The sequence below is a fragment of the Ascaphus truei genome, chromosome 2, assembly GCF_040206685.1.
Source record: "Ascaphus truei isolate aAscTru1 chromosome 2, aAscTru1.hap1, whole genome shotgun sequence".
Taxonomy (NCBI): domain Eukaryota; kingdom Metazoa; phylum Chordata; class Amphibia; order Anura; family Ascaphidae; genus Ascaphus; species Ascaphus truei.
In genome coordinates, this window is record NC_134484.1 from 289,206,622 (window position 1) to 289,230,092 (window position 23,471).

At 45.5% G+C, this 23,471-nt stretch overlaps 1 protein-coding gene and 1 pseudogene across 1 annotated transcript; both read left to right on the forward strand.

Annotated features, from left to right (window-relative positions):
- Positions 1 to 2,712: 2,712 nt before the first annotated feature.
- LOC142488216 (ubiquitin carboxyl-terminal hydrolase 10-A-like) lies at positions 2,713 to 10,767 on the forward strand. The gene is given in 5 exon segments (XM_075588589.1): positions 2,713 to 2,765; positions 3,141 to 3,420; positions 8,805 to 8,865; positions 10,040 to 10,467; positions 10,469 to 10,767. Coding segments are annotated over 5 exon segments (963 nt in total). The 3' UTR covers positions 10,610 to 10,767.
- LOC142488217 (ubiquitin carboxyl-terminal hydrolase 10 pseudogene) lies at positions 10,742 to 12,622 on the forward strand (annotated as a pseudogene).
- Positions 12,623 to 23,471: the final 10,849 nt, after the last annotated feature.

The window sequence follows — 23,471 nt, forward strand, 5'->3', positions numbered from 1 at the left end:
CGCACCTTCCCCTCACCCCTACCATCATCCACCTCACCTTCCTCTCACCCCTACCGCCATCCACCTCACCTTCCTCTCACCCCTACCATCATCCACCTCACCTTCCTCTCACCCCTACCGGCATCCACCTCACCTTCCTCTCACCCCTACCGGCATCCACCTCACCTTCCTCTCACCCCTACCGGCATCCACCTTCCCTTCACCCCTACCGGCATCCACCTTCCCCTCACACCTACCGTCATCCACCTTCCCCTCACCCCTACCGGCATCCACCTTCCCCTCACACCAACCAGCATCCACCTTCCCCTCACACCTACCGGCATCCACATTCCCTTCACCCCTACCGGCATCCACCTTCCCCTCACACCTACCAGCATCCACCTTCCCCTCACACCTACCGGCATCCACCTTCCCCTCACCCCTACCGGCATCCACCTTCACTTCACCCCTACCGGCATCCACCTTCCCCTCACACCTACCGGCATCCACCTTCCCCTCACCCCTACCGGCATCCACCTTCCCTTCACCCCTACCGGCATCCACCTTCCCCTCACACCTACCGGCATCCACCTTCCCCTCACACCTACCGGCATCCACCTTCCCCTCACACCTACCGGCATCCACCTTCCCCTCACCCCTACCGGCATCCACCTTCCCCTCACACCAACCAGCATCCACCTTCCCCTCACACCTACCGGCATCCACCTTCCCCTCACACCTACAGGCATCCACCTTCCCCTCACCCCTACCGGCATCCACCGCTTCTTCCCCTCACACCTACCGGCATCCACCTTCCCCTCACACCTACCGGCATCCACCTTCCCCTCACCCCTACTGGCAGCCACCGCACCTTCCCCTCATCCCTACCGGCATCCACCGCTCCTTCCCCTTACTGCTACTGGCATCCACCTTCTCATCCCCCCTAATCCACCTTCCCCTCCCCCTACCTGCATCAGCATTGTCCTCCGCGCACCCTCCCCTGACAGGGCCTCACCCCCACCGACATCCACCTTCCCCACCCCCCAACCGGCATTCACCTTAACCCCCTCACCCCCAATTGGCATCCACCTTTTCCCTCCCCCAACCGGCATCCACCTTCCCTCCCCAACCGGCATCAACCCTTCCCCTCCCACCCCCCCAACCGGCATCCACCTTCTCCTCCACCCTACAGGCATCCACCTTCCTCTCCCCCTACCTGCATCAGCACTGTCCTCCGCGCACCCTTTCCTGCCAGGGCCTCACCCCTACCGGCATCCACCTTCCACACCCGCCAATATGTATTGGGTAGGTGGGTTTATTGTATGCATTTGGGGGGAGGAGGATGTATATATTTGGGAGGTGGGAATTTTTTAAAATGTATTTGGGGGGTGGGAAGTTTTTTGCATTGGGGTGGGAAGTTTTTGGTATATATCTTGGGGGGAGGAGGGAATGAGTGAGCGTGGGGTAATTTATGGAGGGAGAGGAGAGAGGGGGTGAGTGAGGAAAAGAGGGAGAAGAGTGAGACGCAGGGGAGAGAAATACATGCGAAGGGGGAGAGTGAGACATAGGGGAGAGAAATACATGCGAGAGGGGAGAGTGAGGGGGTTAGACGGAGAGAGAGAAATACATGGGAGGGGGGGAAAGAGAGGGGGCTCGTGAGGTGGGAAGTGGGGGGGTGGCGGGCAATATCGCCGACAAGGGGAGAAGGGCCCTGCCTAAAATGTTTGTCCCGGGCCCCACGATTTCTGTTTGCGGCCCTGCTGACCATTATAGGTTGGGACATAAACCTGAGGTATATACGTGGAACAGTTGTGTGTGCTATAACTTCGGTGCTGACCAATATGTGACACTAAATTGATGAAGAATTGTTACATGTCTAAAAACTTGAGCCATGGTAAATATTTGAGTATTGAGATAAATGCCCTATTGTTTTTCCAGACCTGTCCTCTTCACTATTTGATTTGTCATTTCCAATGATCACATTGCCCTTTCTTTCTCTATGGTATATTATTCATCAGTATTATTATTTTGTTACATTTTGTACCTATTACAACATTTCATCATTCTAATCTCTTGGTGTTCAGAGACACAACACGCCTCTACATTAGTTATTATTTATCCATATTTTTATTCCAATCAGGTATTAATTGACACTGCTTCTATTTATTTTAGTTCCACCCACCACCACCCCTTGTACATTATTTTATTTATTTATAAAATATTTTTTTTATTAGAATTTGTTGTTTATTATATTTTTTTGATATGATTTTCTTATCTATCTGGTGACTATTATATCATACACTATGTGTTAGATTAGGGTTTTTTAATATATTTTTTTTGGTTTTAATTTACACATTTTTGTTATTTATCCTTAAGACTATTGTCCAGCAGTTTAAGTTTTTCTTTTTTCATTTTTATTTTTTATATTCATTATACACATAAATACTCATTTTATATTATTCATCATTTTTTATTATTACATTTATTATACATACACATACATTGTTCTTTATTTAACACTTAATAGGTCACACTCACATTATTTTCCTTCAATTAAGGGGATGATGATATATAATTATTATGTTTTGTATATATATATATCTCTTATACACCAAGACACATTATTGTTTGATATAATATTCTTTATTTACTTATGATTCCTTTGGACACTGTACTGTTTTTGTTTCTGTATAGACATTAGTCTTTTGCCTGTCTTTTAAAATATATGTCTATATGTCTATTGTGATAGACTGGTTCATCTCACCGGATTGGTGTCATGTTCAGAGGTGAGGGCGCTCCTCTAACTTGCATGAGGATACAGCTGATTGCATATTTCATCAACCTTTACCTAATTGTGGGCGTATACTTACCTCTGACCATTATATAATCTGATGTGAGTAGAACTACGAGTACTCTTTGATAAAGCGCCTCCACGGCGGGAAACGCGTCAGAGTTTTAAATGTTAGTGTGTCTGTCCCCTTTTTTGGCTTATATGCCCAATAAATAAATAATCATTATTTTGCAACTGGCCCTTTTTCTTATTTTCATTAGCAGTGCTCTACTTTTTTCCTCCCAGTTCCTGACTTTTTACCTAGTATTGTAGCACACCGGTATTCACTACACGGAGCAGCTGTTTACATCAAGAGGATTTCCTCTCCTAGCTGCAGAGATCCGGGGTTTTTGCCAGTGTGCAGCCGGTCACCATTCCCCTCACCTGTTCCGGGAATCACCATCGCGGACGGACATCATACACATGAGTGGAGTGTCCTGTCCGGTCTTCACTGCCAGCAGCCAGCACCAACCCCACCGACAGCCACGACCCGGCAACTCGGAGAACATCGATCCGGTACCCGGGGGAGACGGCGGGAGACCATGCACACGGAGCTCCATTTCCAGCAGCCAGTCCCCATTTACCGGGTTATCGCATTCTCGGCTGAGGAGGTTAATTAACCCCATTCAACAACAATCGGTGGGGATGAGTGTTATCCATCGGCGTGGCGAGACTTCTCCTACGGCAGTATTCAGGTGAGGTGGGGGTTTCCAGGCACGCACATACCATCGGCTTACCCATTGGAATCCACAATCCAAGTATCATTTATTTTGAATTATACCGTTTTATGGACACATATATTTTTTTCTCTTATGGACTTCCTTGTTTGGTGAGAGCATCACCGGGGGGTAGTTACCCCTATTTTCCACCTTCCCCTCACACCTACCGGCATCCACCTTCCCCTCACCCCTACCGGCATCCACCTTCCCCTCACACCAACCAGCATCCACCTTCCCCTCACACCTACCGGCATCCACCTTCCCTTCACCCCTACCGGCATCCACCTTCCCCTCACACCTACCAGCATCCACCTTCCCCTCACCCCTACCGGCATCCACCTTCCCTTCACCCCTACCGGCATCCACCTTCCCCTCACACCTACCGGCATCCACCTTCCCCTCACCCCTACTGGCATCCACCTTCCCTTCACCCCTACCGGCATCCACCTTCCCCTCACACCTACCGGCATCCACCTTCCCCTCACACCTACCGGCATCCACCTTCCCCTCACCCCTACCGGCATCCACCTTCCCTTCACCCCTACCGGCATCCACCTTCCCCTCACACCTACCGGCATCCACCTTCCCCTCACACCTACCGGCATCCACCTTCCCCTCACACCTACAGGCATCCACCTTCCCCTCACCCCTACCGGCATCCACCGCTTCTTCCCCTCACACCTACCGGCATCCACCTTCCCCTCACACCTACCGGCATCCACCTTCCCCTCACCCCTACTGGCAGCCACCGCACCTTCCCCTCATCCCTACCGGCATCCACCGCTCCTTCCCCTTACTGCTACTGGCATCCACCTTCTCATCCCCCCTAATCCACCTTCCCCTCCCCCTACCTGCATCAGCATTGTCCTCCGCGCACCCTCCCCTGACAGGGCCTCACCCCCACCGACATCCACCTTCCCCACCCCCCAACCGGCATTCACCTTAACCCCCTCCCCCCCCAATTGGCATCCACCTTTTCCCTCCCCCAACCGGCATCCACCTTCCCTCCCCAACCGGCATCAACCCTTCCCCTCCCACCCCCCCAACCGGCATCCACCTTCTCCTCCACCCTACAGGCATCCACCTTCCTCTCCCCCTACCTGCATCAGCACTGTCCTCCGCGCACCCTTTCCTGCCAGGGCCTCACCCCTACCGGCATCCACCTTCCACACCCGCCAATATGTATTGGGTAGGTGGGTTTATTGTATGCATTTGGGGGGAGGAGGATGTATATATTTGGGAGGTGGGAATTTTTTAAAATGTATTTGGGGGGTGGGAAGTTTTTTGCATTGGGGTGGGAAGTTTTTGGTATATATCTTGGGGGGAGGAGGGAATGAGTGAGCGTGGGGTAATTTATGGAGGGAGAGGAGAGAGGGGGTGAGTGAGGAAAAGAGGGAGAAGAGTGAGACGCAGGGGAGAGAAATACATGCGAAGGGGGAGAGTGAGACATAGGGGAGAGAAATACATGCGAGAGGGGAGAGTGAGGGGGTTAGACGGAGAGAGAGAAATACATGGGAGGGGGGGAAAGAGAGGGGGCTCGTGAGGTGGGAAGTGGGGGGGTGGCGGGCAATATCGCCGACAAGGGGAGAAGGGCCCTGCCTAAAATGTTTGTCCCGGGCCCCACGATTTCTGTTTGCGGCCCTGCTGACCATTATAGGTTGGGACATAAACCTGAGGTATATACGTGGAACAGTTGTGTGTGCTATAACTTCGGTGCTGACCAATATGTGACACTAAATTGATGAAGAATTGTTACATGTCTAAAAACTTGAGCCATGGTAAATATTTGAGTATTGAGATAAATGCCCTATTGTTTTTCCAGACCTGTCCTCTTCACTATTTGATTTGTCATTTCCAATGATCACATTGCCCTTTCTTTCTCTATGGTATATTATTCATCAGTATTATTATTTTGTTACATTTTGTACCTATTACAACATTTCATCATTCTAATCTCTTGGTGTTCAGAGACACAACACGCCTCTACATTAGTTATTATTTATCCATATTTTTATTCCAATCAGGTATTAATTGACACTGCTTCTATTTATTTTAGTTCCACCCACCACCACCCCTTGTACATTATTTTATTTATTTATAAAATATTTTACCAGGAAGTAATACATTGAGAGTTACCTCTCGTTTTGAAGTATGTCCTGGGTACAGAGTTAAGACAAATAATACATGGTTACAGATACAGTTACATAAATGAGCAGGTTATACATTATTTACAAGACATTGCGTGCACAGTTAAAGATAATAAATATTATGGGCGTATGAAACAGTTACAGACCAGGTTAAAATGTGAGACAGCTTTAGATTTGAAAGAACTTAAACTGGTGGTGGATGTAAGAGTCTCTGGTAGGTTGTTCCAGTTTTGGGGTGCACGGTAAGAGAAGGAGGAGCGTCCGGATACTTTGTTGAGCCTTGGGACCATGAACAGTCTTTTGGAGTCTGATCTCAGGTGATAGGTGCTGCATGTGGTAGGGGTAAGGAGCTTGTTCAGGTAGCTGGGTAGCTTGCTTAGAAAGTATTTGAAGGCAAGACAGGAAAGGTGAACTTTTCGCCTAGACTCGAGTGATTGCCAATCTAGTTCTTTGAGCATTTCGCAGTTATGTGTGTTATAGTTGCATTGGAGAACAAAATGACAAATTGAATTGTAGAGGGTATCAAGTTTGCTAAGGTGGGTTTGAGGTGCCGAGCCATATACTATGTCTCCATAGTCAATAATTGGCATTAACATCTGCTGTGCGATACGCTTTCTGACCTGGAGACTTAGGGAGAATTTGTTCCTGTAGTGTACCCCTAGTTGAGCATAGGTCTTGGTTGTCAGGGTATCAATGTGCATCCCGAATGTTAAGTGGGAGTCAAACCACATGCCCATGTATTTAAAACTAGTAACAGGAGTTAGGGTGGTGTTAGTGTTGGTTCTAATCTGGAGCTCAGTCGCTGAAAGCGTTACAAATTTAGTCTTGGTCCCAAATACCATTGTTACAGTCTTGTCAGTGTTTAAAAACAGTTTTTTTGGGAAATCCATTTTTCGAGTCTCAAAAAGTCAGACTGAAGTACGTGTTCAAGTTCGGAGAGGCTACAGTATGGCTGTGTGCAAATAAGATTGTGTCATCTGCATACATGTGTATTGAAGCTTCCTTACAAGCTGTGGGAAGATCATTGATGAACACTGAGAAGAGTAAGGGCCCCAGAACAGAGCCTTGCGGGACGCCACAGGTGATATCCAAGGGGTTGGAGTTAGAGCCTGAGATGGACACATGGTGGGATCTACCTGATAGGTAGGACTGAAACCAGTTTAAAGCATGCTTCCCTATTCCAGAGCTCTGGAGTTTGTTAAGCAGGATAGCATGATCGACTGTATCAAAAGCCTTTGCAAAATCTAGGAATATTGAACCAGTGAGTTGACCGCGTTCCATTACACACTGGATTTCATTGCAAACTTTTAACAGGGTAGTTACGGTGGAGTGTTTGGGACGAAAGCCAGATTGGAATTGGCTAGGGAAATTTGTCTTGGTATAGTAATCGCTTAGTTGGGAGTGGGCACATATTTCCATGACTTTGGATAGGATTGGGAGAAGTGAGATTGGCCTGTAGTTTGAGACAGTGTTTTTGTCCCCACTTTTGAAGATTGGGACAACTCTGGCAGTTTTCCAGGTCTTAGGGATATGGCCTGCAGACAGGATAGAGTTGACTATGGAAGCAATTGGTTTGGCAATTGCTGGGGCACCAAGTCTTAGGAACTTAGATTGCAGAAAATCAGGTCCACATTGGCTGCTTAGATTTAATTTGAGGAGCGCTTGTGTATTATATACTATCAGACGTAGCACACTGGTAGTGTCGTTTGCTAATAGAAACTGTAACCCTACTTACTGTACTAGTAGGAGACTCGCAAGTAAATGTTTATCCGTGGTGAGTGCTGGAGTTTAGGTTGGGCAGATTCATATGGCTACTTCTACTAATCATTACCTAGTCAAAGACTTGTAGAGTATGTTGTGCAATTCTCTAAAATAAACAGACTCGGAAGTACAGTATAGCACACATAAGGCATTTAAAGGGCAGTGCTTTTATTAAATGTACTTGGTAAATGAAGCATTTTAGAAAAAGACCCATTCCTACAAAGTAAAATTCTTATGCTCTTTTTTTCTCTTTCACATTGTTTTTCATCAGGAATACAGAGGCTGCAAAGCTGGGGAAAGAAACTCCAAGACACCTCTTATTTGTGTGTGTATACCTAGAGTCTCTCATTGTTCAGGATAGTCTATAAACGTGTAAACCTAATGACTGAAGTATGAAAATAATTCAAACATAACAGTTAATCAAATAATTATAACATAATTGTGCAAAAAAATGACTAAAAATAGTGAGGGGGGGAATAACCAGTGAGTACACACAAGAGGGGTCTTCGGGTCTCTTTCCTCAGCTTTGCAGTTTGTTTGAATGATATATCTTTTGTTTAACACCTTTTAAAAAGACCTTGAGCAGTTACCCTCCGATAACTACATGAATGCAGAGGCAATGTAAAAATGTTTTTTATATACTGTACGGAGCCACTTTACCACTTTACTTTCAGTGTGGTCTTGGTTGTATTGCAAATTGTACTTGTATATGGTCTAATCAGGGGTGCGCAAACTTTCTGCACTGCCCCCCCTGCCTGCTCTCCCCCAGTGTTGCGCCCCCCCCCCTCTACCTTTAATCTGGTGTCAAATGATGACGCCGCGTTGCCATGGTGACGCGTCGCCCGAAGCCGGCTGAATTCAGGTAAGTGAGTTTCAGATGCCTCGCGCTGAAGTGCGCGGGGCTTCTATAACCGCCGCCCGCCCCCCAAACAAAATCTTGGGCCCACACCCCCCCAGTTTGTGCACCCCTGGTCTACGTCTCATACTAAGTTGTGAACTGCGCTTACCACAAGCTATGATGAAACCTGGACATAAATGTAATTTGGTGTAGAATACCTGACAGGGCATGATGCTGGGTGCACACACAAACATACACTACTGTATCTGTGCTCAGCAAGTTGAACAATTCTGCATGTACCAAGCTTATTTTTTTTTGTAATCTAAGATCTACTATTTAAAATTCACAAAGTTTTAAAACTTTAAATAGTGATGTTCACTTGTCTGCATAGCTTCAAAAAACATTTGGCGGTGGAGTAAATAGCAGTTAGGACTGTTTTTCACGCCGTGCCAGTATAAATGTATTTCAGGCCACATTAGCATATTTTAGTTTTTTTTTTTTAATGCAAATTCTGTTTTCTTTTAATACAGCTGCCACCTTTCAATGAAACAGCTTTGTGTAGCCCTCAGTCTACTCGTGAGCTCCAAGATGGTAAGTGTGTGTGTATGTGATTACCTCTGTGTGTGTTGTTGTTACCTCTGTGTTTGGGACAGGCTACATGTGTGTGTCTGTGTGTGTTTGGGGAGGGTTACCTGTGTGTGTGGAGGGGGGATACCGGTATGTGTGTGGGTGTGGGGGTTACTTGTGTGTGTGGGGGATGCCTGCTGTTTGTGTGTGTGGGGGGGCGGGGGTTACGTGTCTGTGGGGGGGGTTACCAGTGTTGGGGAGGGGGGAGATGTGCGTGTGTGTTTGTGTAGGGTTACCTGTGTGTGGAGGGGGGGATACCTGTGTGTGGGTGTGGGGGGGTTTCTTGTGTGTGGGGGGGATGCCTGCTGTATGTGTGTGTGGGGGGAGGGGTTACGTGCGTGTGCGCGTGTGTGTGTGTGTGTGTGTGTGTATGGGAGGAAGAGGGTGGTTACCCCTGTGTGTGGGTGTGGGGGGGTTCTGTGTGGGTGTTACTTGTGTGTGTGGGGGGATGCCTGCTGTATGTGTGTGTGTGGGGGGTTATGTGTGTGGGGGGTTGTGTGTGTGTGTGTGTGTGTGTGTGTGTGTGTGTGTGTGTGTGTGTGTGTGTGTGTGTGTGTGTGTGTGTGTGTGTGTGTGTGTGTGTGTGTGTGTGTGTGTGTGTGTGTGTGTGTGTGTGTGTGTGTGTGTGTGTGTGGAGGAGGGTGGTTACCTGTGTGTGTAATTGATTTCTTTGAGCAGCTTTTGAGCTCATGAAAGGTTTAGGATTCCCCTCTCGGTTTATAATTATCATCCATTTAACAGACAGTCACATTAACATTTGGAGTCACGGGATGCAGTCCATAGTCTGATTGCAACAATTTCCCTTTTTGTTTTTACATGAAAGATTTGTTTTTTAGTTTGGTCATACCCCCTGTAAATGTCTGATTGCTTTTCTATGGTGCTATGACAGATTTAACAGCTTACTGTATTTGTAAGGTTAATTAATTGACATTAAACTAATATTATTTGCAAAAATTATTCATGACAGCATGGTCTGGATAAATTCACATGATTTAACAGTTCCACAACCTGAAACTTCTGAAATTTATTTTTATGTTAAAGGCCAAGGTGTCTCAAGCCCGAAAAAGGGTCTGAATCACAATTAAATGTCTTTGCAGTGAATATAGTTTTCAACATTGACCATGTGTTTGTTTTTCAGGGGAAGAGCATCAGAGAATCGAGTTTGGTGGCAATGAAGCTATTGACACAGGTGCGTCCCTGCTAAATAACATTTCAAGCACCCTGAATCCTTACGCTCCTGAATTCATTCAGAGCTGTACTCCTACCCAGAAAACTCATGATGACATCCTACATGAAAACAGCTATGATGCCATTGGCTGCAAGTTTACAGAGTCTGCCCTTCCACAGGATGGTAGTGGCAACGCCAACAGTGATGGCACATCTGGCAGTGGACAGCGTAGGCGCAGAAAAAAGAAACAGAGACCTCCTGGATACTACAGTTATTTAGAAGATTTTGTCAGTGTCCCTACAGAGACCCTTGTAAACGGGTACGCCATCTCAGCAGGACATAACAGTATAAGCACAGCTGAGCTAGCAGAAGATATACCAATCTCATCAGCCTCTCCTTGTAACTTTGACTTGTAACATCCCGGATCATTCTCTGGACTTCAACAATGAAGCTCTATCTGATGATGTTTCTTTCTCTAATGCACTAGACCAGTGGTTCCCAACTCCAGTCCTCAAGGACCACTTACAGTCCACGTTTTGAGGCTTTCCTATCACTAGCACAGGTGGCCCAATCATTTTGACTGAGCCACCTATGCTCAAGCAGGGGTATGCTTAAAACCTGGACTGTTAGTGGTCCTTGAAGACTGGAGTTGGGAACCACTGCACTAGACTATGTCAGGACTGCGGTCAGCCTTAGGAATGCAGGGTTACTAATTCTGAACAATCGTGCATCCCCTCACACAGTGGGTGGGAAAGCGCAATAATTACAGCTGTTGTCCAGCCTTTTGCTGGTATGGATACTACTGAAAACCTTGGAGTTACCAATGGATAAACACTTGAAGCCTCAGATTATGGTCCCGCCCCTTATGGGGTAGAATTTCATACCAAGGGTACTACCACCTCGGAGCAAGCCATGCCAGAGGATAGTTCAGCCACTCCGGCTGTGATCCCCAATTCTGGATCAGTCTTTGTAAATCCTCAAGCTAAGTCCTGGGATAGTCTTTTTCACAATTCCAAGTCCTCACCAGGTGGCCTATGTTGAGACTAAATAAATATTCCCCTCCTGCCACAACTCTCCCAGTCCCTAAGAAACAAGTTGAAGTTAAAGAGGGGCCTGGTCCAGTATCATAGGATCCTGTAGCCATAAAGATTGCATGTATACTTTACTCTGATCAGAGTAATATAAACAATATAAGCCATCAGGATCTGTCTAGAGAACCATTCACAGAAATGTGAAATATCGCTGGTTGCCCCTTTGCACTTATCTAAAAGTCACTGGTTGGTTTTTCATGACAAAATAATTTAAACCAATGAAAAATAATTGTGGACAGAATAGGACAGCAAAGCTATATTATTTTTTTCATAGGTCCACGTTGCAATCTCGTCTGTCAGCTAAGTGACTACGGGCACACGAAGAAAGATGGCACAGAATAGAAGTAGTTCTAAATTGAAAAACAGGCACTCCAGAAATTAAAATATACAAATGTATAAACCAATTATTTATGATCAGGTTGAAATGCATAGTCACATTTGTGCACAGTACTGATGCTATTTCAAAACACTGGGAATTATAAATGTGCAATTGTTGAAGTGATTTAAAAAATGAAAAGGTATGGTACGGACGCACCATAGAAATTAGAACTATGCCTCAGTGGCTGTGTTATTAAAATGACTGAATCTTTAGAGAGAAAAACCCTGAATTAAGGTGTTGAGCTCTAATCTTTAATGAGGCTTCACTGACAAGTAATGCCCAATAGTAGAGAATTGTAGTAAGTACAGCTCCAAGTGAAATTGCTGTTGGAAGGGCTCACGGCGAGAGCTCTTCCCTCCATATGATGTCACAATGTCTGGAATGTTGTAACCGTTATCGTTTTCATTGGTGTTCAAAGTTGAAATGTAAAGGTCTTGCTTTTCAAGAGGGTCACAGATATGATTCTAATGCTCTTAGTATAATTTAATAAGATGTGGTTGTAAATGACGTTAGATAATTCGCAGATTGATGTTTTCATGCATAGGTCTGCTGGATAGTCTTTTTTTTTTTTTTAACTATGCAGGCAAAGATAATTTGGGATAGTTAAAGCAGGTATCCGGCCTGCTGGAGCTTACACTTTTTACAGCATTAGAGCTGAGGGGTCCTGCGGTGCTGAACAGCAGTTCCCTTAATACCGGTGTTCCTGCTCCTTCCTGCTTAACCGTACGCCCCATGGCTTCAGATAGAGGTTTACAAACGGTGTCATGCTGGAACAGTAGTCAATACTGTGATAAAAAATATTATTTGTGAAAGTGAATACTAGGAGAATGGAATCCTTTACCAAATCTTTCTATCTACAACATATTTGGCTTCAGTAGTATATAAACCATGGTCTAAATGAGCTATGATTGAAGTAGATATAATCCATGTATAAATAGGTTGAGTTTGGTGTGGCTTCAGTAGCAGTTTATGGCTTTGTAGCCACCTGATCGTGCTCAAAACACACCACAGTTTAATTCAATGCTATAACTTGCCTTCTTATTTACAAAGCAATTAAGCCCTGGCAGTAAAGGGGTTAATAGATATCCAGATTGTGAAGGGAGCGATTTTCAGGAACACCCCAAAAAAGAAACACAATAATAGTGTAATAAAATCACACAATGATGACTTATTAAAATCTTGGCTCGTATGAATCTTCTACTTACAAGAAGTAAGTGAAGAGTCAGCGTTTAGCAGGATAATGAAGAATCAGCATTGATCAGGAAAGCAGGATTGGATATGTTCTTGTTCAGAGTTGTGGTCATGTAAAAAATATCAAGGGAAGACCATAGTATGGACCAATTGGCACAGGTTTATAAGAATAAAAAACATAAGAAATGTACTCACAATATGTACATCAAGTGTAGACACATAAAGGTATCTTTTGCGGCGGGGTGAGAGTCTGGTCTTTCTGTGTGAAACCTCCTCGATCTGTCCGTGGTAACCGGCGTCTGACGTCACATCCTTCTGAGATGGACTGCTTCCGGTACAACAGAGGACAGGAGGGGATGGTATGCGGATGGTAAGGCAGGCCATATTGCTCCTGAGGAAGCTGACTGTGAGATCAGCGAAACGCGTAGAGCTAAGCCTGTACATCGCATGCGACCGTTCCTGCTCCAAGACTGTGGTTGAAGAGTCCTTTCGTGCCGCCTTACCATCCGCATACCATCCCCTCCTGTCCTCTGTTGTACCGGAAGCAGTCCGTCTCAGAAGGATGTGACGTCAGACGCCGGTTACCACGGACAGATCGAGGAGGTTTCACACAGAAAGACCAGACTCTCACCCCGCCGCAAAAGATACCTTTATGTGTCTACACTTGATGTACATATTGTGAGTACATTTCTTATGTTTTTTATTCTTATAAACCTGTGCCAATTGGTCCATACTATGGTCTTCCCTTGATATTTTTTACATGACCACAACTCTGAACAAGAACATATCCAATCCTGCTTTCCTGATCAATGCTGATTCTTCATTATCCTGCTAAACGCTGACTCTTCACTTACTTCTTGTAAGTAGAAGATTCATACGAGCCAAGATTTTAATAAGTCATCATTGTGTGATTTTATTACACTATTATTGTGTTTCTTTTTTGGGGTGTTCCTGAAAATCGCTCCTTTCACAATCTGGATATCTACTACTGCTTATGAGGGAATTCGTACAAACTTCCCTGTGAAGGTTGAGAATTTTTTTGAACACTTTACATATCATAGTGTGTATTCACTATACTGTGTCCTAGCGCCTTCTAAATCACTTGGGTTAACTAGTAAAGGGGTTAAGAAATGTTCCTTTACAGTTCAAGTTCGTCTTAAAGAATATAATTTTTTTTTTTTTTAAACATTGCATTAAGCAGTTTCACGCAACACGATGTAGGTTAAATAACTCAAAAACACTCCATGTCTTATTTTGCAACCGAGAGCTGCATGTTATCATAGTAGCTGTTACTACTAATTGATCTCCCCCACACCCCTTTCCAAATCTGGGACCACAGTATGGTCATGATGAGTCTAGACTTTCTGTCCTACTTGGGCATTTTAAATGCCCCTTCCATTTATTTCTCTCTGAAAATTCCTGTACACTTCCCTTTTTTATGTCCTAAGCACACCCTGTCAACGTTTTCAATATCAGAGAAATATTGTACTTATTGTTGGGTATCTGTTGTCATCATTGTTAGTTTTCAGAGGACTGGCTAATATTGAGAAACATTAAAGCATTCTTCTCTTACTTTGCTGTAATTCGTTTATTCGTCCTTGACAAAACCAGTATATATTACGGGTACATTATTTTATTATGTGTATAGTCTGCAGGATTCTTCTTTGTACTTCTTGGAATTAATGGGAAATAATAATGTAAAATAAACCTGCAGGAAAAATGACCATAGGGAAACTTGGACTTTCTGCTTTTTCCCCTAGTTACCTCATGTGGGAAGTTTTAGTGTGAGGAGAAAGTCTATACATGGATGAAACTGTTATCAATTGCCCCTAGGAGGGTTAATTACTAAGAACGCTGAAACAGGCCCACGAAGGCTACCCGCTACCCTTTACGCTCACACACTTCTATACAGCTTCCTCTCAAGGATTGTATAGGGGAAATATATACACGCGGGCCCCATAGCATAATTCAGTTAAAATGGTTTTAATCAGAATAAAATTAAATCAGGCCACTCACAATGGTCGCTAGGACAAGCCCATAGAGAATCTGTGGCAAGAGCTGAATCTGGATAATACGCCAGTAGAGCAGCTGAAAACCTCATGGACGGTGACGTGCTTCCGGATCTGGGTGCGCACCAAAGCGTGCATCCGAACAGCGGTCCTCCCGGCAAGAATGTAACACTTCTTCTGGTTCCACTGCTGCTGGCTGTTAGTTGTTACAGGCTTCTTGGTTCACAGTCCTCAAACAGAACCCTACGCGTTTCGTCGCATCAATAATGACGACTTCATTAGGGGAATCATACAGAGGGGCTGATAGCCCTTATATAGTCAATACCTAATCACTTAATTGATGACTATTCAATTGATAGTTTAACCCTCAATGGGTATAAATGAGTGTTTGCTGATAGCTCGGCATACTTGTATAGAAAACAACAATACACGAGTAAAATTCAATATGCATGAATACATTGGAACATAAAACAATACATATAGCAACACACTTTTGCAAAGAGAGGCATCAGTGAAAAACTAACCAGAAACAAAAAGGAGAAGTATAAAAAATGTAATATAAAAATAATACAATAGTAAGTGAATAATAAACACATGTTTAACTAAACTGGAATTCCATCCAATCAAAATTTAAATTGGATATATAACCAAAATATAAAAATATAAAAATTGAAAGATGTATGTACAGTATATAGAAAATGTACATACATGCTAATATAAACATGAATATGTAAAGGAGATATAAATACATCCAAACCCACACCACAAACTAGTATGTTTGCTGCAGATATCCACATACTCCCACACAATAAATATCAATAGACTCATGAAAAAAATGTATTTATTGTAAATAATAATGAGTCCACCACTAAACATTATTGGCATATTAGTTACCCAGGGACGAGACAACAACCGATGTAATGATTGGTTGAATACAAGGATACATTAAATGATATAAAAATACAATACAGACACAAACTCTTTTCAACCACTATTGTACCAAATAGTTTAAATGTGCACTAGTGTAGAACAATCCAATTATAAATAACACTTTTGAATGATATATTGTGTAAATAAAGTGTTTAATAAAGAACTATAATTAAAATAAATGTACATACAGTCGGGGGGACAAAGGGTACTGGCGTCCCGGGCCCCCTGTGCGGCCAGGCGCCAGTTAATTAAAAAAAGTTTAAAAAATGGTGGCGATTCCCTGCGGTCCCGGCGCGCATGCGCAGGGCCCCCTCCCTTTCACCCCCTCCGCTCCCAACGTGGGACGGAGGGGGAAGTACAAGCTCCTCTGCGGCCCGCTCACTCCCAACGTGGGGCGGAGGGGGAAGTACCAGCTCCTCTGCGGCCCGCTACCCCCCCCCACGCTCCCAACGTTGGATGGAGGGGGAAGTACCAGCCCCCTTGCGGCCCGCTCACCCCCAAACGTGGGACGGAGGGGGAAGTACTAGCTCTGCGGCCCGCTTCCCCTCCTACTACCAACTTGGGACGGAGGGGGAAGTACTAGCTCCTCTGCGGCCTGCTACCCCCCCACCCCCCCACGCTCCCAACGTGGGACGGAGGGGGAAGTACTAGCTCCTCCTGCGGCCCGCTCACCCCCAAACGTGGGACGGAGGGGGAAGTACTAGCTCCTCTGCGGCCCGCTTCCCCTCCTGCTCCCAACATGGGACGGAGGGGGAAGTACCAGCTCCTCTGCAGCCCGCTCCGAGCCCACCTCCCATGCCCCCTCCCCAAGCCCACCTCCCGTCCCGGGCAGCTGCCCCGGGGATATCGGGGGCAGGAGGGGGCAGCGTCCGGCGGCAAGCTGCACCCACCCGGTCAAGGTAAGTCACCCCACCCAGTCACTGTCACCCACCCACCCAGTCACTGTCACCCAGTCACTGTCTGCCACCCACCCAGTCACTGTCACCCACCCACCCAGTCACTGTCACCCACTATCACTGTCACCCACCCAGTCACTGTCACCCACCCACCCAGTCACTGTCACCCAGTCACTGTCTGCCACCCACCCAGTCACTGTCACCCACCCACCCAGTCACTGTCACCCAGTCACTCTCCCACCCAGTCACTGTCTCCCACCCACGCAGTCACTGTCTCCCACCCACCCAGTCACTGTCACCCACCCAGTCACTGTCTCCCACCCAGTCACTGACACCCACCCAGTCACCGTCATTCACCCACCCAGTCACTATCTCCCACCCACCCAGTCACCATCATTCACCCACCCACACAGTCACTGTCACCCACCCAGTCACCGTCATTCACCCACCCACTCAGTCACTGTCTCCCAGTCACCCGGTCACTGTCTCACACCCACCCAGTCACTGTCTCCTACCCACCCAGTCACCGTCATTCACCCACGCAGCCATTCACTGTCTCCCAGTCACTGTCTCCCACCCACCCAGTCACTGTTTCCCACCCACCCAGTCACTGTCATTCACCCACCCACCCAGTCACTGTCTCCCAGTCACCCAGTCACTGTCTCACACCCACCCAGTCACTGTCTCCCACCCAGTCACTGTCACCCAGTCACTGTCTCCCACCCACCCAGTCACTGTCTAAGTCACTGTCTCTCACCCACCCAGTCAATGTCTAACACCCACCCAGTCACTGTCACCCACCCACCTAGTCACTGTCACCCAGTCACTCTCTCTCAACCACCCAGTCACCGTCATTCACCCACCCACCCAGTCACTGTCTCCCAGTCACCCAGTCACTGTCTCCCACCCGCCCAGTCAATGTCTCACACCCACCCAGTCACTGTCACCCAGTCACTCTCTCCCACCCAGTCAATGTCTCCCACCCACCCAGTCACTGTCTCCCACCCACCCAGTCACTGTCGCCCACCCAGTCACTGTCACCCAGTCACTCTCTCCCACCCAGTCACTGTCTCCCACCGACCCAGTCACTGTCTCCCACCCACCCAGTCACTGTCTCCCAGTCACCCAATCACTGTCTCCCACCCACCCACATTCAACATTCACCCACCTACTGTCATTCACCCACCCACCCACTGTCATTCACCCACTCACCCACTGTCATTCACCCACCCACCCACTGTCTTTCACCCAACCCAATGTCATTCACCCAACCCACTGTCATTCACCCACCCACTGTCATTCAAACTGTCATTCATCCACCCACCCACCCACTGTCATTCATCCACCCAGCAACCCACCGTCATTCACCCACCAACCCACTGTCATTATACTGTCATTCACCCACCCAGCCACCCAGGCAGGCAGTCACATGTCTTTTGTTGAAAATATAAAAATAAACAGGTTGCATTGTAATGTTTTTTTCTGTATCACAATAAGAAAACACTTAAGTAAAAGTTGCGCGCTAAAATATATTTTTTCGTGGTAGGTGCGCTATGGGTTCGGGGGGGGTGCGCTATGGGTTCGGGGGGTGTCTGCTCCATTCATTTGTCCCAGGCCCCATGATTTCTGTTGGCGGCCCTGCATACAGTACATACATATACTGTACTATGTAATAGTGTAGAACTCATATTGTGTATAATTGTGTGACTTATATTAAGGATTTTTTTTAAATATATTTTTAACCTCTGGCAGGTTCCCGGGTCTTCTGCGTCCAGGAAAAGAGGTCTGGTCCCCTTGTGTCTTGCTGTCAATACACAGTCCTCCTGTATATTCCAGTCCCTCTCCTCATGTCAGCACTGGTGTGTGCTGAGGAAAATCTCTTTCCAGTGTCCCACATGAGACTTGTTTACAGAGCTCTCATTAGTCCAGGTGGAGAGTGGCTAATTGAGTGACTGCAATTAACCAGCTCCATGCTGGATTCAGAGCTCTGAGGCAGCTTTATCCAAACAGGGATAAGTACCTGTTACAGGGCCAAAAAAACATAAGACTACCAGATGGCCAAGGAAGAAGAGGACCTACTTACAAAAGTAAGAAAAAGTTCTAAATGAGGACAATGTTATCAAATTTCTGGAGTGAATCTAATACCGAGATTCTACTTCTGAACAAAGGCCTTCATTTTGCGCCCTTGAGTAACTTTGATTTTGAAACAACTATAGATGTACTGCAGGGCCCCACTCATATGGCGGGTTCCGTTCCAGGCCTCTGCCGTAAAGCGGAAATCTCCGTAAAACGGAAATCGCCGTAAAGTGGGACCCTACTGTATTGTTCCTTTGAAAACAGAGATGCAGAGCTGTAAACTGACTGTTTCGCTGACAAATGGCATCTGACAAGGAGTTGCGCATGCACTAAAACTGTTGTTTAGTGAAAACCGGATACTTTGCTTCTGTGCACGTCATGCTGAAAATCGCTGGAAAAACGGAACAAACGCTGAACCTTATGAATATGGGTATACATTGGGAGACGCTGTATGAGCGGAACGCTGTAAATCAGAGCGCCGTAAAGCGGGGCCCTACTGTACAACGTTTTGTGAAAAAACTGTCACTTAAGAAATTCTTTAACAAGAAAAACATACATTGTCCAGTGGGGACTTTCTCCCCTGATCGGCTGATACAGACCTCTGGTTCTATACACCATGTGGCCTTTTCACTTGTTGAGGATACGTATGGCCTCCACACTTTTAGAGAAAGATATGCCATTCAGGACCTTTACGGGTTATTAGCTATCTTAAGGACCCACAACTGCAAATGTTTGAGCAATTAGTGGAATGAGTGTGGCGGTAGGGAGGGTTTGGCCCGGGGTTAACGGGGTTACCCCCCAAGGGCCCCCCTCTAACGTCGCCAGGGAGACAAGGGGTTAACTGGGCTGAGGCCCAGAAATGTGATTTTACCCTTGTTATAACCTGTAAATGTATTCTCCCCTGTGTCCCTGTCCCATTGAAATGTCTGGGTTAATCAGTACCTGCATAACACACACACTGGGTCATCAGGGGTTAATGGTGTAAGCCCAGTGGGCTAGTTAATGCGTTATCTGTGTATTCCCTTTGCCTCATGGGCCTGCAACTGCCTGTGTCAGCGTGTAAGTGGATTGCCTTGTATGGGTGGCCTCTTATGAGGAATAGCTGCAGGGCAGGGATGTCTGGAACATGAGGGGAATATTTTAACCTGTCTTGCCTGCCAGCAAGGTATTCTGAGCCTTGGGGTACAGCCTCCGGGTCACCCCCCAAGTACACACATATTAAAAATATAACTTTGTCATAAGAGGGACATATATTTTGGATAAAGTGACTTTTTGCAATTTTTGAAATACACAGGCAGAATGCTAATGGTGTGCTAATGTACAGGCAGAATGCCTGTCTTTGTAATGCGTAAGGAACCAAATGGTGCCTCATATGAGTATTCACGTTTTGATATGCAAGCTTCCTCTCTGGAAATGCATATCAAAAGAGGAGTCTGAGCTAGGTGTGATACAGAGCTCAAGAAGTAATTACCTAATTGGTTATGCGAAAAGCCAATAGCCCACTTCAAAAGGTTTTATTGATGGGGCCAGGGGGGGGGGCTACCCCCAACAGGATATCAAAAGTGAGTAACTTTATTAAATATAAGAATACTATGAGATGTCCTTGGCTGAACCGGCTAAGAATTACATAAGTGTATTGGCGGGAGTCAGCCGATCTTGGGGAGTCTAAACCCTGTATAGGTACCTGCTGCTAAATGCCAGATATTAATATCTCTATTAATGTTCATATTACAATGTAATTTTTGGTCTTTCTGCGACCGTCAGGTGCCACCGGCCGTATTAATATATCTCACCGGACTGTGTGTATTACGGAACGGAAGTTATGCAATGATTTGCAGTAAATATGAAATTTTGGTTGAGTCTGAGAAACTGCAGCCCCCCTGCTATGTGATGAGCAGGAAAGGAGAATTTACAAACCTGATCATCAAAGACTAAGTGGCTAATTGCTTATGCTTGGCCCAACGGACAAAAGGAATTAACCAGAGGAAGTGGAACTTTTCACACTGACCACCTAGCTTCAAAAGCTTCAAAGGGACATTTGCTAGCCGTCTCGGCACCTAAGGTTACAGATAGAGGGACAAACGGTATATAAGCTAGCTGTCCACCCTCTATCATGTGTTCATGTTGTTCATGCTGTTCATTGTCTTGATGCAAATGTCTTGATGTCTGCATGTCATCAGGCCTGTGTCTTTTATGACCTGCCTGCTTTGCTGAGATGTCAACGGACTTATGGGAGAGGTGGCAGTATGTGATCCTGCTGACTTTCTTGCCATAATCTTTAAGTAAGTCTCTATATTTTGCCTGTTATTGTATAATCTGTTGTGTTCACCTTTATCAAGGAATAAATTATATTTATCATATCTTAAGTCTCGTCCCAGTTCAAACCCAGGTATATATATATTTATATATAGTTTTGGTGTAAATTACAGCCTGTCGCAAGCTCTCGTGACAATGAGATCTACAGATATTATTAAAATGGTTTACATTCACTCAGTCCCCTTATGTTAACAATTTGTCTAAAGATAAATATAGGAAAATGTTATCTTTAAAAAACAACAAATCAGTGGTCATCAAAAATGCTAATAATGGTGGAGCTATAGTTATACAGTACAGCATATGGATGACTATAGAAAAGAGGCTTTTCACCAACTTAATAACCAAACCTATCACAAACTTAAAGGGGACCTCACAGCCACATTTTGTGAGGATCGGCGTTAGAGCCCGCCTCCGCGACAGGTCCCATGATGACACACATGATGCACCGCAGACCAGGAAAGCCACCAAAAACTGCCACGCCGTCAGACGGGCATACGCCCAGGTTTGGGCTTAGGCCCCGCCCCCACGTCATGTCCCGTGATGACATGGGTGATGCATCACACCGCAGGAAACCTCGCACCAGTACCGCACCACGGAGCACACGAGGGGTTAATATGTAACGCCACTCTGCACTAGGATCACCTACACCTGCAGCTCACTCCGCCTACGCACTACCTTTGGGCGCCTGCTACCGAGTGGGTGGTTCACCCTAATCTCTGGCAGCTGCTTTCGAGCTGCCTATTGGTCAACATACCTTTATATGCTCAGCCAGCCCTCTGGCAAATTGGCTGAGCATAATCTTTCATTCCTAACGAAGTGCTTCCTCAAGCTTCTGTTGCCTTGTTGCCTTGTTGCCTTGCTCATTCTGAACCTGTTTGTTCCTCAGTGTTCTGACCTCGGCTTGTACCTGGACCCCCAACTTCTCTCTACCTCGACCTCGGCTTACATCTGGACCTCCACCTTCTCTGCTCCTGGACCCCGGCTACCCTCTACGACCATCTGACTTCTCCAACCCCTGACCATGGTGAGTATTACGACTATTGTAATTCTCCAACCCTGACCCGGCTATACAACTATCACTCTGCACTCCGGACGCGCCCACACAGCTGGAGGTCGGTTTATACTAACAACCTCAGCCTCGCTGTCCTGTTTTGTTTGTGGTGAGCACCCGTTACACATTTCTATTGGAACTCAGGAAGTTTTGGACCTGGGTATGGTCTTACAGGTCTTTAAAAAAAAGAATTTGATTAGATATTCAAAACTAATCTGGTTATACCCATTTTCCACCATCTCCCAAAGATCCACAAATCATTGATCTGCTCACCTGGCATGCCAATTATTTCTAGTATTGGATCTTTGGGAGATGGGCTGTCCAGGTATGTGAATATCAGAGGCCCCCTTTTAAGGGCATACCTCAAGGCCAATTTTTAAGACTCCGTAGATTCTGCTCGACGGAAGAGTCATTTTTAGAACAGTTCAGATTAATTACATAAAAGTTTTTGGCCAGAAGGTACAGAGATACCGATTTAAGGGAGGCCTTTGATAATGCCCTTTCAACAAACAGATCTGAGTTATTGAATAATTACAGTATGAACCATGAAAAGAAACCAAGAAATGTCAATACTAGAATGCAGACACAGGGGTCCCCTATCTCTCCATTATTCATCACTCCCTTTAGTAGACAAGCACTACAGATCAACTCTATTATTCACTGGGAAATGTTGAAATTACACATGGTTCTAGATGAATTAGATAGGAGACTGATGTTCAAGAAGCAAACGATATGAACACTTGGTTACTTAGTTTAGTTAAAACCAGATACAGAACATGAAACACAGACAGAGCTCAGTGCTACATCCAAATGACACTAATACACGGTACAGTGCCTAAATATATATATATATATATATATATATATATATATATATATATATATATATATATATATAATAAAATGGTCTTTTAGTTTAACTCTTTGGCCAAAGTGTTGTAAGCCCTTGAGCCCCTCCAAGGCAGACCACGTCTCAAGGGTCCTAACACTAAAATAGATTTTTAATAAACTGTACATTACTAGGAAGAATGATTTATAATAAATATGTCAAAATTAGTTGCATAGTTCTAAGTCTGATTGAAGCTCCTATTAACCTGTATAGTACCAGGAAAAGCACTCTGTATTAGATTTGTCGCAATCAAACTGCATGCAAGTTCCCATGGGTGTGGAAGGTGCAATTGAGTGAGCTATAACCATTTAAAAGTGGGAGGGGGTGAGCTTCAAACTAGGGAAGGAGGAGCCACCCTCCAAATCAGCTAGGGCCAGCTGAACAAGAATTGCAAAACATACAGGACCCCTATAAGCTCATATTGAACCCCCAAAATAACCACAACATATATATAAGCGTATGTGTCAAAGAGGAGTGCTACTGAGCCAGTAGCACTCCTCTTTGACACTTATACGCATATATATATATATGTTGTGGTTATTTTGGGGGTTCAATATGAGCTTATAGGGGTCCT